General features: G+C 44.9%; 1 protein-coding gene across 1 annotated transcript; it reads right to left on the minus strand.

Annotated features, from left to right (window-relative positions):
- Positions 1–1,169: 1,169 nt before the first annotated feature.
- On the minus strand, positions 1,170–9,389 carry LOC131263489 (uncharacterized protein K02A2.6-like). The gene is made up of 3 exons (XM_058265697.1): positions 8,195–9,389; positions 7,830–8,074; positions 1,170–1,196 (listed from the first exon to the last, which is right to left on the minus strand). Exons 1-3 carry the CDS (start codon positions 9,387–9,389, stop codon positions 1,170–1,172), a joined length of 1,467 nt encoding a protein of 488 aa, XP_058121680.1.
- Positions 9,390–13,009: the final 3,620 nt, after the last annotated feature.

Raw genomic sequence — 13,009 nt, forward strand, 5'->3', positions numbered from 1 at the left:
TGTTGGGCAAATCATCCTCACGACGGAAGGAGTTGATGGAGTGTGTTGTTGTTGAGTTGTTGTGAGCACAGCACCATTACACAGCACACAGCCTCGCGCCGATCCCGAGAACCGTAGCCGAAGCAGCAGGCAACCGAGGAACAAGGAGGCGGGCTACTGCACCACCAGCCGTTCCAGAAGTAGGAGCAGTGACGCTGTACGGGAGGTGACAGTCGACGAGACTAACCGCAGTCCTCTGACGGCGGCGAAAGAAGCGGCCGTCTCGGAGGCCTCGACGTCGGGCCGCTAACCGGAGGTAGGTTGTCCTGTAGGTGCCAGCTGATGCGTTCAGGCAGGAGCTTTCTGGCGCAAGAGCTTTGCGAGAGCCAGGCGGCTTTGGGCGTCAATGCTCTTCAATGAGCCATGCCCCAACCACTGGCTCAAGCCTCTTCTTTCGATCTTTCGAAGATTCCCTTGATGTTAAACAAAAAAAAACACAGATTGTTATACAAACAATTATGGCTGAAGATGAAAGCGGGATCACTGCGTTGAGTTAATCTTCCGAACGATGATACGAACATTACCTCTGCCTCAGCTGTGTCGTCTGCTGTTGCCGAACCTTCTTACGAGTTGTTCTTTTCTTCACTGTGATGAATTTTTCACCCTTTTCGTTCATGTATCGATGAAAAAACTCTGATCTATGATGCTACGATAGTCGGCTGCACGGAATAAACAATCAAATATTTATGATTCGTATCGTGCTTGTTTTGCTGTGACAGAAATACAATGCAAGGAAGAAAAATAAGAACCTTCAAAACCAGATTGAAAATCGCACGAAATGCATTTTAATCCCGCTTGACAGTATGTAACTACACGGACACAAGCAGAAACCAAGCGCAGTAAAAACCATTCAAACTCCTCAACCCTGCATCGTAAATTGAGGCATTCGGTCTTTTAAGCCAAACCTTGCAGATTGGGATGTTTCTAGCTTACCCAAGCTGCAAACGTCACTTTAAAAGACGTCTTTTAGTGGTCTTTTAATAGATTAAAAAACCGTTAAAAGACGTCTAAATAACACGGTTAAAAAACCGCATATGTCAAAAAGTGGGGATTTCGAAAATTAGAAATAAAAAATTGTCCCTCCTTTTTTCGAACACCCACGTCTCTGTCCTTCGTCATTGCTCTGGTTGCTACGTGTTGTTGTAGAGTTTCCTTTTCTGAAAGCATATAGATTTTCATATATGTATTAGTAGATTTTTATTACATACCTGCATGTGTATCAAACCATCAACTGCATATTTCGTGTTCAGCGCTCCTAACCACTAGACCATTCGATTGGACAATTCTTTTTAGTCAGTTGCCATATATAAATGGAGCAAGTGCAATACGTAGAACATTTTATTACAATTTTTTTCCGGTTATGTCTTTAAATACATATTCTAAACACTCACACAACTACAAAACAACAAATGTATCGTTTTAAACCGTAAGAACGGTGTTGAATGATTCTTCGCATAAAAATGATAATGGCAAAATGAGGCTAATTCCAATACTTTCCAACAGCCGCTTTGAGAAAAGATTTTGCGGATTTTTTATTTATTTTCATTCTAGTAAAACAAGAAACACATTTCGAGTTACATTTCGAGCAATCGAGGTGGACAAATTATTCAACATTCATATCGGCAGTCACGCATCGACATCGTTCGATATATCCTCCGCTAAGAACGCGATAACACCAATTATCAGGTGGTCTTGCGGTCGGCACTTCGAAGATGATTCCTTTGCTTAGCGGTCAGCCCTCATGCAAATCTTTTGTATCAAGATGTTCCACATCAAGTGTTTCATTTGATTCCCCTGCGCATGACACAGTTGGTTGAGTCCGTTCGAAACATCCTCCTGCTGGGGGGGATTTTGCGCATTGTTGGGCAAATCGTCCTCACGACGGAAGGAGTTGACGGAGTGTGTTGTTGTTGAGTTGTTGTGAACACAGCACCATTGCACAGCACACAGCCTCGCGCCGATCCCGAGGACCGTAGCCGAAGCAGCAGGCAACCGAGGAACAAGGAGGCGGGCTACTGCACCACCAGCAGTTCCAGAAGTAGGAGCTGTGACGCTGTACGGGAGGTGACAGTCGACGAGACTAGCCGCAGTCCTCTGACGGCGGCGAAGGAAGCGGCCGTCTCGGAGGCCTCGACGTCGGGCCGCTAACCGGAGGTAGGTTGTCCTGTAGGTGCCAGCTGATGCGTTCAGACAGGAGCTTTCTAGCGCAAGAGCTTTGCGAGAGCCAGGCGGCTTTGGGCGTCAATGCTCTTCAATGAGCCATGCCCCAACCACTGGCTCAAACCTCTTCTTTCGATCTTTCGAAGATTCCCTTGATGTTAAACAAAAAAAACACAGATTGTTATACAAACAATTATGGCTGAAGATGAAAGCGGGATCACTGCGTTGAGTTAATCTTCCGAACGATGATACGAACATTACCTCTGCCTCAGCTGTGTCGTCTGCTGTTGCCGAACCTTCTTCAAAGTTGTCGTTTCTACACTGTGATTAATTTTTTCACCCTCTTCGCTCATTGTATCGATTGGATGCTTTAAAATACACTGATCTGTGATGCTACGATAGTCAGCTGCATGAAATAAACAACCAAATATTTACGATTCTCATCGTGCCTGTTCCGCTTTGACAGAAATACAATGCAAGGAAGAAAAATAAGAACCTCCTAAACCAGATTGTAATTTACACGAAATGCACTTAAATCCCGCTTGACAGTATGTAACTACACGGACACAAGCAGAAGCCAAGTGCAGTAAAAACCATTCAAACTCCTCAACCCTGTATTGTAAATTGAGTCAATCGGTCTTTTAAGCCAGACCTTGCAGATTGGGATCATACCAGCATCTAAGCCATCGATTTCTGGCAAGTGAATCAGAGAACAACTCTTCTTTCATTAGTTGCATGAGTTTTGTCGTCCGCAAGGCTTGCGGTATTACTTTACATTGACTTTGGTCCCATTTTCTTTTTCCCAGTGTTTCGTTTCGCCAGCCCACCAGCAGTCGCTTTATGATGCTAAGATCGATAAAATGCCAACGATCCGCTACCACGACATCCTAGACTATGTAAAAAAAAATATTAAAGAGGTGTAATCGTTCTTTGGTGTCCTGGATAGGCGCCGTGCCTGAATCCTCCATCAGTTCGTTGTGTCCTGAAAATACAATGGTGCGAGCAACGCTGCCGTATTGACGTACGACAGTACATTTCTGGCAACTGCTATAACCAACATGTCCTACTACACATGTGAAAATTAAATGAAAGAACAATTAAATACATGTGAAATTGTCTGCTGATAAGTTTTGTAGTCAACCATTAATAAATAGCGTTGAAACCCCATTTCATCTACATAAGCTCCATCTCCATCTTGAACTAGCATTTCTGCTTCCACGGGTATATTGTCAGCTACAGCTTCAATATTTGCTGTAGATTGCTGCATTTTGAATATTTTTTTGACATTTGAGGGTATTACGATTGGGAGCGCGGAAACGATAAACTTCTCGACGCTGGCCCATACAAAAGGTAAACAACACTTTGAAAAAAGCGAAAAAATGGCTGGGCGTCTCGACGATCCAAAACGACGCCACCTGCGTGTCGAGACGATGCGCGGATACGAAACGACGCGCGTCGTTATCGTCGAGCAGTTTCAACCACCTCCTGGTCGATGGATCTCTATAGACCGTATGTGTACGAAGCATATGTGGGTTCTATAGATCTTGGTATTTACCAAGAACATGATAATTCAGGATGCACTTTTCATATCAACGTTGTGTTTTGACAAGTCACTTTGATTTATTTAGCCATTTAGCCATAGTATAAAACACACCAATAACTCGATCGTTTTGAAAATTGATTAAAAATCAAAGTGCTCGAAACTTGTTAAAAACTATATATTTACATACCTTGAAATACTTGTATAAATACCAAGGTTGCTATTCGAGCAAATATGCGGAAACTTTCGAGCAATAACGCGGAACTGGATCATAATACCCTCAATTGTCGGATCGACGATAGAAAACAGCATTCCCAGGTGGCAGCGGGAACTCAAAATTCCATGTCACGTCTACGTTTCTCCCGTCTCCATCCGTTTCCACCCCTCATTGGCCCACACTTTTCAAACGATGTGCAACACCGTTGATACGCTTAGCAGGCCATCCTACTCCCACCTTCGACCCCGGACTTTCGTACTCGCTCTTTTGGGACTTAGTCAATTTTTGAAATACCCCGGTGGCAAAATCAGCATACTTTCTCATTCTGTTCAATTGACAATTGATTCCGCCAGAATGAGAAAGCATGCTGATTTTGCCACCGGGGTAGTTTTCATTTTTGCCAAACTTAAAGAAATAATGTCGATTTGATCAATGACCTTGTTGGTCATTCAAACTTAGTTGGTTCAATTTCAAACTTATTATAAAACTAATCAGATTAAACGTACTTAAAAAGCATGTCCATAATGCACTTGAAATGATTTCAGCACATTTTACAACGGAAATAAACATAGAAAAGAGATTATGCGTTCGATTCCATCATTTTCAATATGATTTACGTCCATGTATTTGAAAATAACAATGAAAATCAAATTCACACTTCGACCAGATTTTCAATCGCTCCGTGCCAAGCGAAACCGCCTACATCATTGTGGGATTTGGTTGTCCTGTGGACAAAGTTTATTGCGGGTGGATAAATTATTTTTATCACCGATTTTTCATGCAATTGTTGAATAGGCGAAACCTCAACCCCGTACAAAAAAAACATTATCAAATTAAAACAATTTTAGGACAGATAAACTTTCGCCACACGCGATTTCTGTTCAACGATCACACTTATTTTTGACCACCATAGTCTCAAACCCAAGCTCACAGTCAAGCTGTCAGGGGAGCGTTCAGTGATGGCAGCCGCCGTGACCGCTTGGTACGCGTCGAGTGCAGTGATAATAAAGTGCGTAAAATAGTGATGTTTTCAGTGTTATTTAGTGATCATTATCGTTAAGAGTGAAGATTTTGTACGTGGGCTTGCTTTGCGGTTCATATTCGGCCCGAAATTGGAAGTTGTAGTGTTGTTTACATCGCTACTCTTCCGCATGGTGAGGTACTGCTGCTGCTGGCGTCCGATCCGATCTCGAGGAATTCATCGGTGGAAAACGGAAAAAGATGAGTATTTTATCATATGTTATATTATTTATCCATGTTAAGTGTTTTATATCTCTTTTTATTTGCAGGAGCTGTTTTGTATGGAGTTGGTTTTGGCTACCACTTGACCTATGTGGGTCCGACGGCGTACCTCGGAATCGCGTTAAACTTGGCCGGATCACATTTCCAGTGTTATTTTGTGTGTTTAGTGATATTAAGTGAATTTTAATATTAAGAATAGTGTATATTAGCGTCGTTAATCAATTAAACAGAAAATAAATATATGTTGTGAACAATGTATGGAACTGGCGGACTTATGTTTGCATGATGACCATCACTACACAGGGTACTCGGGGGCCGCCATTACTGACCCATGCGCATGCGCAAAATCGCCCACGAGGGCATCTCAGACCCGCTGGTTGCGTGTCACAACCAGCGCCAAACCAGCGCCAAACCAGCGGGGTTTACAACATTTTTACGCGTCGCGTGACATTTTCTGCCTCCAGGGTTCTTTCGCAAATGTTTTAATTCGGTTTTCAGCCACATTTTCAAGGGATTTCTTGTACAAAATAGACACCAAGTTTTTACAACATACTGGACGAGCGGTTATTTTAAAATGTAAACAATTCCTCAACGGGCTGTTCCTCACACACACACAAGTCTATGCTGTTGGCAAAATAACGCGAGAGAAAAGGACGGAACGACAGAGCAGACAGCATTTGGATTGTCATCAGGAAGTGAGGAGTATGTCAAATGGTGGCGGAGTGGTTGCGGGGTAGCTCTCCGTCGTGGAGGGGTGTTTTTGTATGGAACTTTCATGGGTTCGGGTCGAGACGTCAATTTGGCGCTCCTTGGGCAGCAGCCGGAAATATTTCAAAAATCCCCTTGGGCCGGAATGTTAGTTTTGTATCTTTGGTGTTGCTCTGAATTTATTATCTAAAACACAACATCAATGAATAAATTATTACACACGTTAAAACTTAGTCTAGCTAAAAACGATACCGTCCTGGCCAACGGTCGAGGAGCAAAGAGGATGAGTGCTCATGGGAGCATCCTCGGGAAGCCAGGGCACACATCAACAAGATGACAATTGCGTGTCGTCTGTGAGTGGCAATTGGCGCTATACACACACAGGCTCCCAACATCCCTCCTTCTTTAATATCGCCTGTACGGCGCCATCCATTGAGGTTGTCTTCGAACTCGCGAAGACCGACGTGGAGGTGGTACAGGCGACGGCGTATCACCATCTGCAGTTTCAAACCCTGGCGAGGTCGGGGACAGGAACGTTTCCGGGGACAGCTGCTTCGACGACAACGATGACGATGACGATGGCGATGACGATGACGATGACGATGATGATGACGACGACGGCGATGATGTGGAGGAAGACGGTGAAGACATACAATCTTTGGTTTCCACTTCCTGTTGATGACTAGTAATTGGACTAGAATATGGGCCATGGACTCGCTCAACCATGTCCCATGCACTCAACAACACGTCCAAAGGCAGCGACCTCTTTGAAGTTCCATCCAGTTTAGCAGCAACCTTACTGGTAACGTTTCCATCCACTCGTGTCCGCAGTTGGTTTACATGCGAACGTATTTTTCTGCCATGGTCGATCATTACCTCGTACATGACTTTACCTATGCATTTGTTTATCACACCAGGAACCCACCTCCAATTATTTCGACGATATTGTTTGGCGTATACTAAATCGTTGATCTCAAATTTCCTTGGAGGTGACGTAACAGCATCGTTTGTTACAGGTTGTAAGCTTTTTGTCGGCCGTAGCAGCTCCAAACAAGTACGCAGCTTCCGATTGAACATTATCTCTGCAGGTGTTTTCTGGTTCAAAAGCTTACTTGGTGTATTCCTGTATGTCAACAAAAACGTGTCTATCGCCTCTGATACAGTGCTTTCCCCCGTCTTTATCTTCTTCAGTGCTCTTTTAAATGTATCTACGAACCTTTCAGCCTGTCCGTTTGACTGCGGGTGAAAAGGTGCAGTACGAATATGCTCTATGCCGTTGATGTTACAGAACTCTGCAAAGTCTGCGCTTGTAAATTGAGTGCCATTATCGCTTACAATAACAGTTGGCATACCAAATCGTGTAAAAATATTATAGAGCATACGGACAGTGGTTTTCGCAGATATACTTCTTGTAGAGATGATTTCCGGCCACTTTGAAAAGGCATCAACAACTAATAGGAAATAGTCACCATCTATAGGACCGGCATAATCTACATGCACCCGCTGCCACGGTGCGTTGGCTGTTGTCCACGAGATTGGTAAACTAGACGCAGGTGACTTTGCTGCCGATGCGCACTGCTGACACGATTTAACAAGAACTTCAATGTCAGCATCCAATCCGGGCCAATACACATAGCTACGTGCTAGCGCTTTCATCCGCTCTATTCCCGGGTGACCAACATGTAGTTGCTGTAAGCATTTGTTTCGCTGCGACGAAGGTATTACCAATCTTTCCCCAAAAAGAAGGCATTCTCCAAAAGTAGTCAACGACTCGCGCCTACTATAGAACTTTGAACAATTTCGATCCATTACCGATGCTTGTGGCCAGCCAGACTTTGTAAAATTGAACACCTTCCGTAGTTCAGCATCATTTTTCATCTCGCGTTCAACATCAGCAAAAGTTAACAGCATGACATTACTCACATTGTTTACAACTGCTCGCAGGTCTTTCTCCATTTCAATGCTAGCAATCACGTACTCATCCTCAGGTTTTTCATGCTTGGCAATCAGTCGGGACAGAACATCGGCATTACCGAACTTGTCTGTAGGTACATACTCCAAATCGAAATCGTATAGCAGCAAGGTTAAGGCGTAACGTTGCAATCGGTTAGCTGTATATACCGGGATACCTGCTTTAGATCCAAAGATTCGTAACAGTGGTTTGTGATCTGTTTGTAATCGAAAATGCCTTCCGTATATCATCTTATGGAATTTGGAAACCGCAAATATAATCGCTAACCCTTCTCGATCTGGCTGACTATACCTTTGTTCTGTCTTAGACAACGTACGTGATGCATGCTGCACTACCTTTATCGACCCGTCTTTAAACCGATGACTAATAGTCGCTCCTAGTGCAAAGGAAGAAGCATCCGCCGCGACGATGATTTCTTGACGTGGGTCGTAATGAGTTAGCAGCAAATCTGAAGAGAGTATTGCCTTAAATTGATCGAAAGCATCCTGGCACTGCCTTGTCCACGTAAACGCAGCTCCCTCTTTCAAAAGATTATCTAGTGGATGACGCAGCATGCTGATGTTTCGCACAAATTTGCCGTAATAGTTTACTGCGCCTAGGAATGATCTCACTCCTGTTACATCGGTTGGAACTTGCAGCTTCATTATAGCATCTATCCTAGCAGGATCCGGTCGAAGTCCCTTCGAATCAAGCAAATGACCCAAGTATTTTATTTGCTTCTTTTGGAACGAGCATTTATCCAGTCGTATGGTGAAGCCGTATTCCTTTATACGTCTGAGCACAGACCGAAGGTTTCTCATATGGGCCTCTTCATTTGGTCCTCCAACCACAATGTCGTCCAAATATACAGCAACACCATCGAGACCTGCTAGCATTACCTCCATCAGCTGCTGAAAAGCTCCCGGTGCAGTTTTCACGCCTGGCGGAAGCCTGTTGTACACGTACAACACGCATATTCGCATCGTCCCGTTTGCTTTACGCACAACAACGATCGGCGCTGCCCATTCTGAATAATCCACCTTCGAAATTATTCCATCTTTTTCCAGCCTTTCAAGCTCGTTGTCCACTGCTTGAAACATAGCGTAGGCCACAGGGCGTTTGGGACGAAAAACAGGCGTTGCTCCATCTTTCAGCTTCAACTGAATTTTTATCTTCGTGCAGCAACCCAGCTCACCTGAAAAGAGCTTAGGAAACTCCAGCTGTAGCTTTGCACTACACGGTTCATCCAAACCAACGCGGTTGCATACTGAAGTCAACGGCACATCCCACAAGCTGAACAGATCCATGGCATCTCTTCCAAAAAGTGACAATTCGGCCGATGTCACACGAATAATGCACTCCATGCATTTTTCCGCTACGATCATGGAACCCACAAATTCACCTACGATGTGCAGAAAGTCACCAGATGCAGTTCTCGCCTTAATATCTGAAGGAGTCAGGACCGGTTCACCAATATGCTGCCATAGTTTGCGTGAGATGAGGGTGATATCGGCACCAGTATCAAGCATCATTTTTATCGGTATTCCGTTAACGGTCACATTCACGCATCCACGTCCGCTTCGGACTGCGTTTACCGATACAATTCGTACGGTGCGTTTTTGCTTCTTCTTATTTGTCCAACGAGACGCAGCATCGCAAAAACCTTCTTTGTGTCCAAACTTATTGCACTTACTGCATTTATGGTTTTTAAAGGTGCATTTTCTAGCCCAGTGGCCTTCTCCACACAAAAAACAAGACACTTTGCCTTTTCCGGAACGGTGCTGTTGGTTGTTATTAGCTTGCCACTTTGTTTTGGAACTATTGCACTCTCCAACCATTTGGACAATTCGCTCTCCCTCGATCAGTGCGGTATCATGCTTCAGATTGACCAGTTTTTGGCATACATCAGTTAGTTGCGTTAGGGTTATATCTTCTTTCTCTTCCATGCGGCTCAGCAGTCGTACGCGCACATCAGCGCTTTGTTCGTCTTTCAGACCGCATACAAAAAGCAAACACTTCAATGTTTCTTCGCTGAGTCCTGCCAATTCCGCTTCTACGGTGGCCTTATTTACCCTACACGCAAACGTAACGTAATCTTCGGTACGTGTTTTTTGCAACTGAAAGCATTTGTATCGTCGACTTATATCGGATTCTGCCGTTCCGAAAAGCGCTTTTAGCCTTACAACTGTTTCCGCGAATCCATAGTCACAAGCTTTTTTTGGCAATATATAACTGTTGTACCGCTCATGTTCTGCCACTCCGAGTTTCCGCAACAGCAACCTCACTTTAGCATCCTCCGGTAGCTTGGCAGCATCCTTCTCGAACAGATCTTCAAACCGCCCGTACCAAGTGTTGGAAATGGGTGAATACCTTCTGCGTATAAACCTTGGGCAGAAAAGAAGTAAAGTTGGCAGCACTGCATTTGGCTGTCAACGTAACACAACGCAACTGTATGAAATAAATCATTGTTACTGGACTTTCAAACGAACCACACGTGTTTTCTTGCTGCTTTCCTCGATAGTGTTGGTGTTAGATTTCCACAGAAGCCAAAGACATTTCTCAGTATTTTTCAACAGGTTATGGGCCCAGCCCCAGTGCTTCGGAGTGTGTGTTAAAGTTTTTGGTTGAGGACAAGGTTTTCCAGGAAGTGCAATTGTGGTATTCCTGAAGAGAAACGGTGTGCAGAAAAAGTAACAATGGCGGACGGTTGGAAGGCAACATTTGCGAAGCTCGGGAACGGTAATTATCAAACATGGAGGTTCCGCATGCAGTCCTTGCTGGAACGCGAGGAATTGTGGGACATGATAGAATTACCGAAGCCGGAAGAAAACGATGATGATTACGCAGACTGGAAAAAGAGAGACGTCAAAGCACGAGCGACGATTTCCCTTCTTGTTGAAGATAGTCAACTTCGCTTTATCAAGAAAAGCAAGACGGCTCGTGACATGTGGCGCAACCTGCAGGCTTACCACGAAAAAGCCACCATTGGTAATCAGGTAATGTTGCTTCAAAAGATATGTTCCAAAAACCTAAGTGAAGGCGGTAATGTGGAGAAGCACCTCGAAGAATTTGAGGACTTGTTTGAGCGCCTCGACAACGCCGGGGTAGAGCTCAGCGAACTGCTGCGCATAATTATGATGCTACGCAGTCTCCCACCGTCGTACAGCAGTTTTGTCACAGCATTAGAGAATCGGCCGCAGGAGGATCTTACATTAGATCTGGTAACTGCGCGGTTGCGGGACGAGTTCCAGAAACGTTCCAATTCTAATGACGTCTCAGAAAAAGAAATGGTGTTAAAAGTGACAGAACGGAGCGAGCAAAGGAAGTGCTTCTTTTGCCAGAAACCTGGACACTTAAAGAAAAACTGCCGCAAATTTCTGGCGCAATCCGGCAGTGATAAATGTTTCAAGCCGAAAGTGAAACAGGTTCAAATGGAAGGTGAACGCTCGTCGGAGGAGAAGCAGGCGGCGGTTGTTGGAGCTGTGTGCTTCATAGCGGGTGACGTCATACCGGGCGCATGGACGATTGACAGTGGTTGTACCTGTCACATGACGAATGACCCTGAGTTTTTCGCCGAATTTAAAAGAGAACCTTTGGGTGATGTGACTCTAGCAGATGGAACGAAAACAAAATCGACCGGAATTGGGAACGGTGTGATTGTAGGCATGAACGCCAATGGTCAACGTGTGGCCATCACACTTGAAAACGTGTTGTTAGTTCCAGCGCTAGAAGGTGGGCTTATATCTGTCAGAAAGCTCGCAGCAAAAGGTTTCTCGGTAGCATTCGGAAGAAAAGGTTGCGAAATAAAAGCACAAAATACTACCGTAGCTGTTGGTATATTAGTCGGCAACCAGTATAAGCTAAAGGTGGTGGAATCGTGTATGACAGCAACGCGTTATCATGGTGTAGACTGCCAACACACGTGGCACCGGCGAATGGGACACCGTGACATGCAGGCTGTGAACACGATGGTGAAGAAAGGGCTGGTTGACGGAGTAAGAATGACAAACTGCCGAGAGCGGATGGTGTGTGAGTGTTGCATGCTGGGAAAGCTGGTGCGGAAGCCTTTTCCGCAGGTCCTAGAGCGGAAATCCAAGCGACCAATGGACATCATACACACGGATCTCTGTGGTCCCATGGAGCGTCCGACGCCAGGCGGTAATAGATACTTCATCTCGCTCATAGACGATTTTTCGCGGTTTTGCGTAGTGTTTCTCCTAAAGACAAAAAATATGAAGAGGTGGCCAGAAAATTGGTGCTCATGGAACAGGACCTCGAGCGTTCGGAGGAGAAGGTTGAGATGAACGAAAGCAAGATCGTCGAGCTTGAGGAGGAACTCCGCGTTGTCGGTAACAACCTGAAGTCGCTGGAAGTCTCGGAAGAAAAGGCAACGCAACGGGAGGAATCGTACGGTGGTCAAGTGAGAGTGTTGGATCAGCGTCTCAAGGAGGCTGAAGCTCGCGCTGAATTCGCTGAACGTTCCGTTCAGAAGTTGCAGAAGGAAGTCGACAGACTCGAAGATGAGTTAACTGTCGAACGTGCCAAGAACTCCAATAGATCCAGGGTACACAGCGGAAAATGAAGGAAGCAAACCGTTCGAAGACATAACACTGTACAGGAATTTGATAGGAGCTTTGTTATATTTGGCCATCAATGCGAGGCCCGATTTGTCACTTAGCGTAGGTTTGTTGGGACGCAAAGCCAGTCAGCCTAACAACAGTGACTGGAGTGCGGCAAAGCGCGTGTTACAATACTTGAAAGGAACGAAAGACTTCAAGCTAAGTTATGGATCACAGAAAGAATGGAAACTGTTAGGATTTTCTGATTCGGATTGGGCCGGCGACCGACGTACTCGCCGTTCTACTACTGGTTTCATATTCTTCTATGGAGATGGTCCCGTCAGCTGGATCAGTAAGGGCCAAGATTCGGTTGCCCTTTCGTCCTTAGAGGCCGAATACAACGCGTTATCTTTGGCTTGTCAGGAAGCAATATGGCTGAGACGACTATTAGAGGAGCTAGGGATGCCAGAAAAGAAACCGACAGTTTTGTTTGAAGATAACATGGGGTGTCTAAGCTTCGCCACAACAGAGCGCTGTAGTGGTAGGGTAAAACATATAGATACAAGAAGGCACTTCATCCGCGAGTTATGCGA

This window comes from Anopheles coustani, chromosome 3 (assembly GCF_943734705.1).
Source record: "Anopheles coustani chromosome 3, idAnoCousDA_361_x.2, whole genome shotgun sequence".
Classification (NCBI taxonomy): Eukaryota; Metazoa; Arthropoda; class Insecta; order Diptera; family Culicidae; genus Anopheles; species Anopheles coustani.

Bases quoted from the DNA above. Each gene is read 5' to 3' on its own strand.
- LOC131263489 (XM_058265697.1), bottom strand. From the start codon at position 9,389: ATGATGCTTGATACTGGTGCCGATATCACCCTCATCTCACGCAAACTA. The intron at 8,075-8,194 runs GTACGTTGTCTA...GATTACAAACAG, and splicing joins GGTAGTGCAGCATGCATCAC to ATCACAAACCACTGTTACGA. The intron at 1,197-7,829 runs GTGAGTAATGTC...ATATGCTTTCAG, and splicing joins TGCGAGCAGTTGTAAACAAT to AAAAGGAAACTCTACAACAA.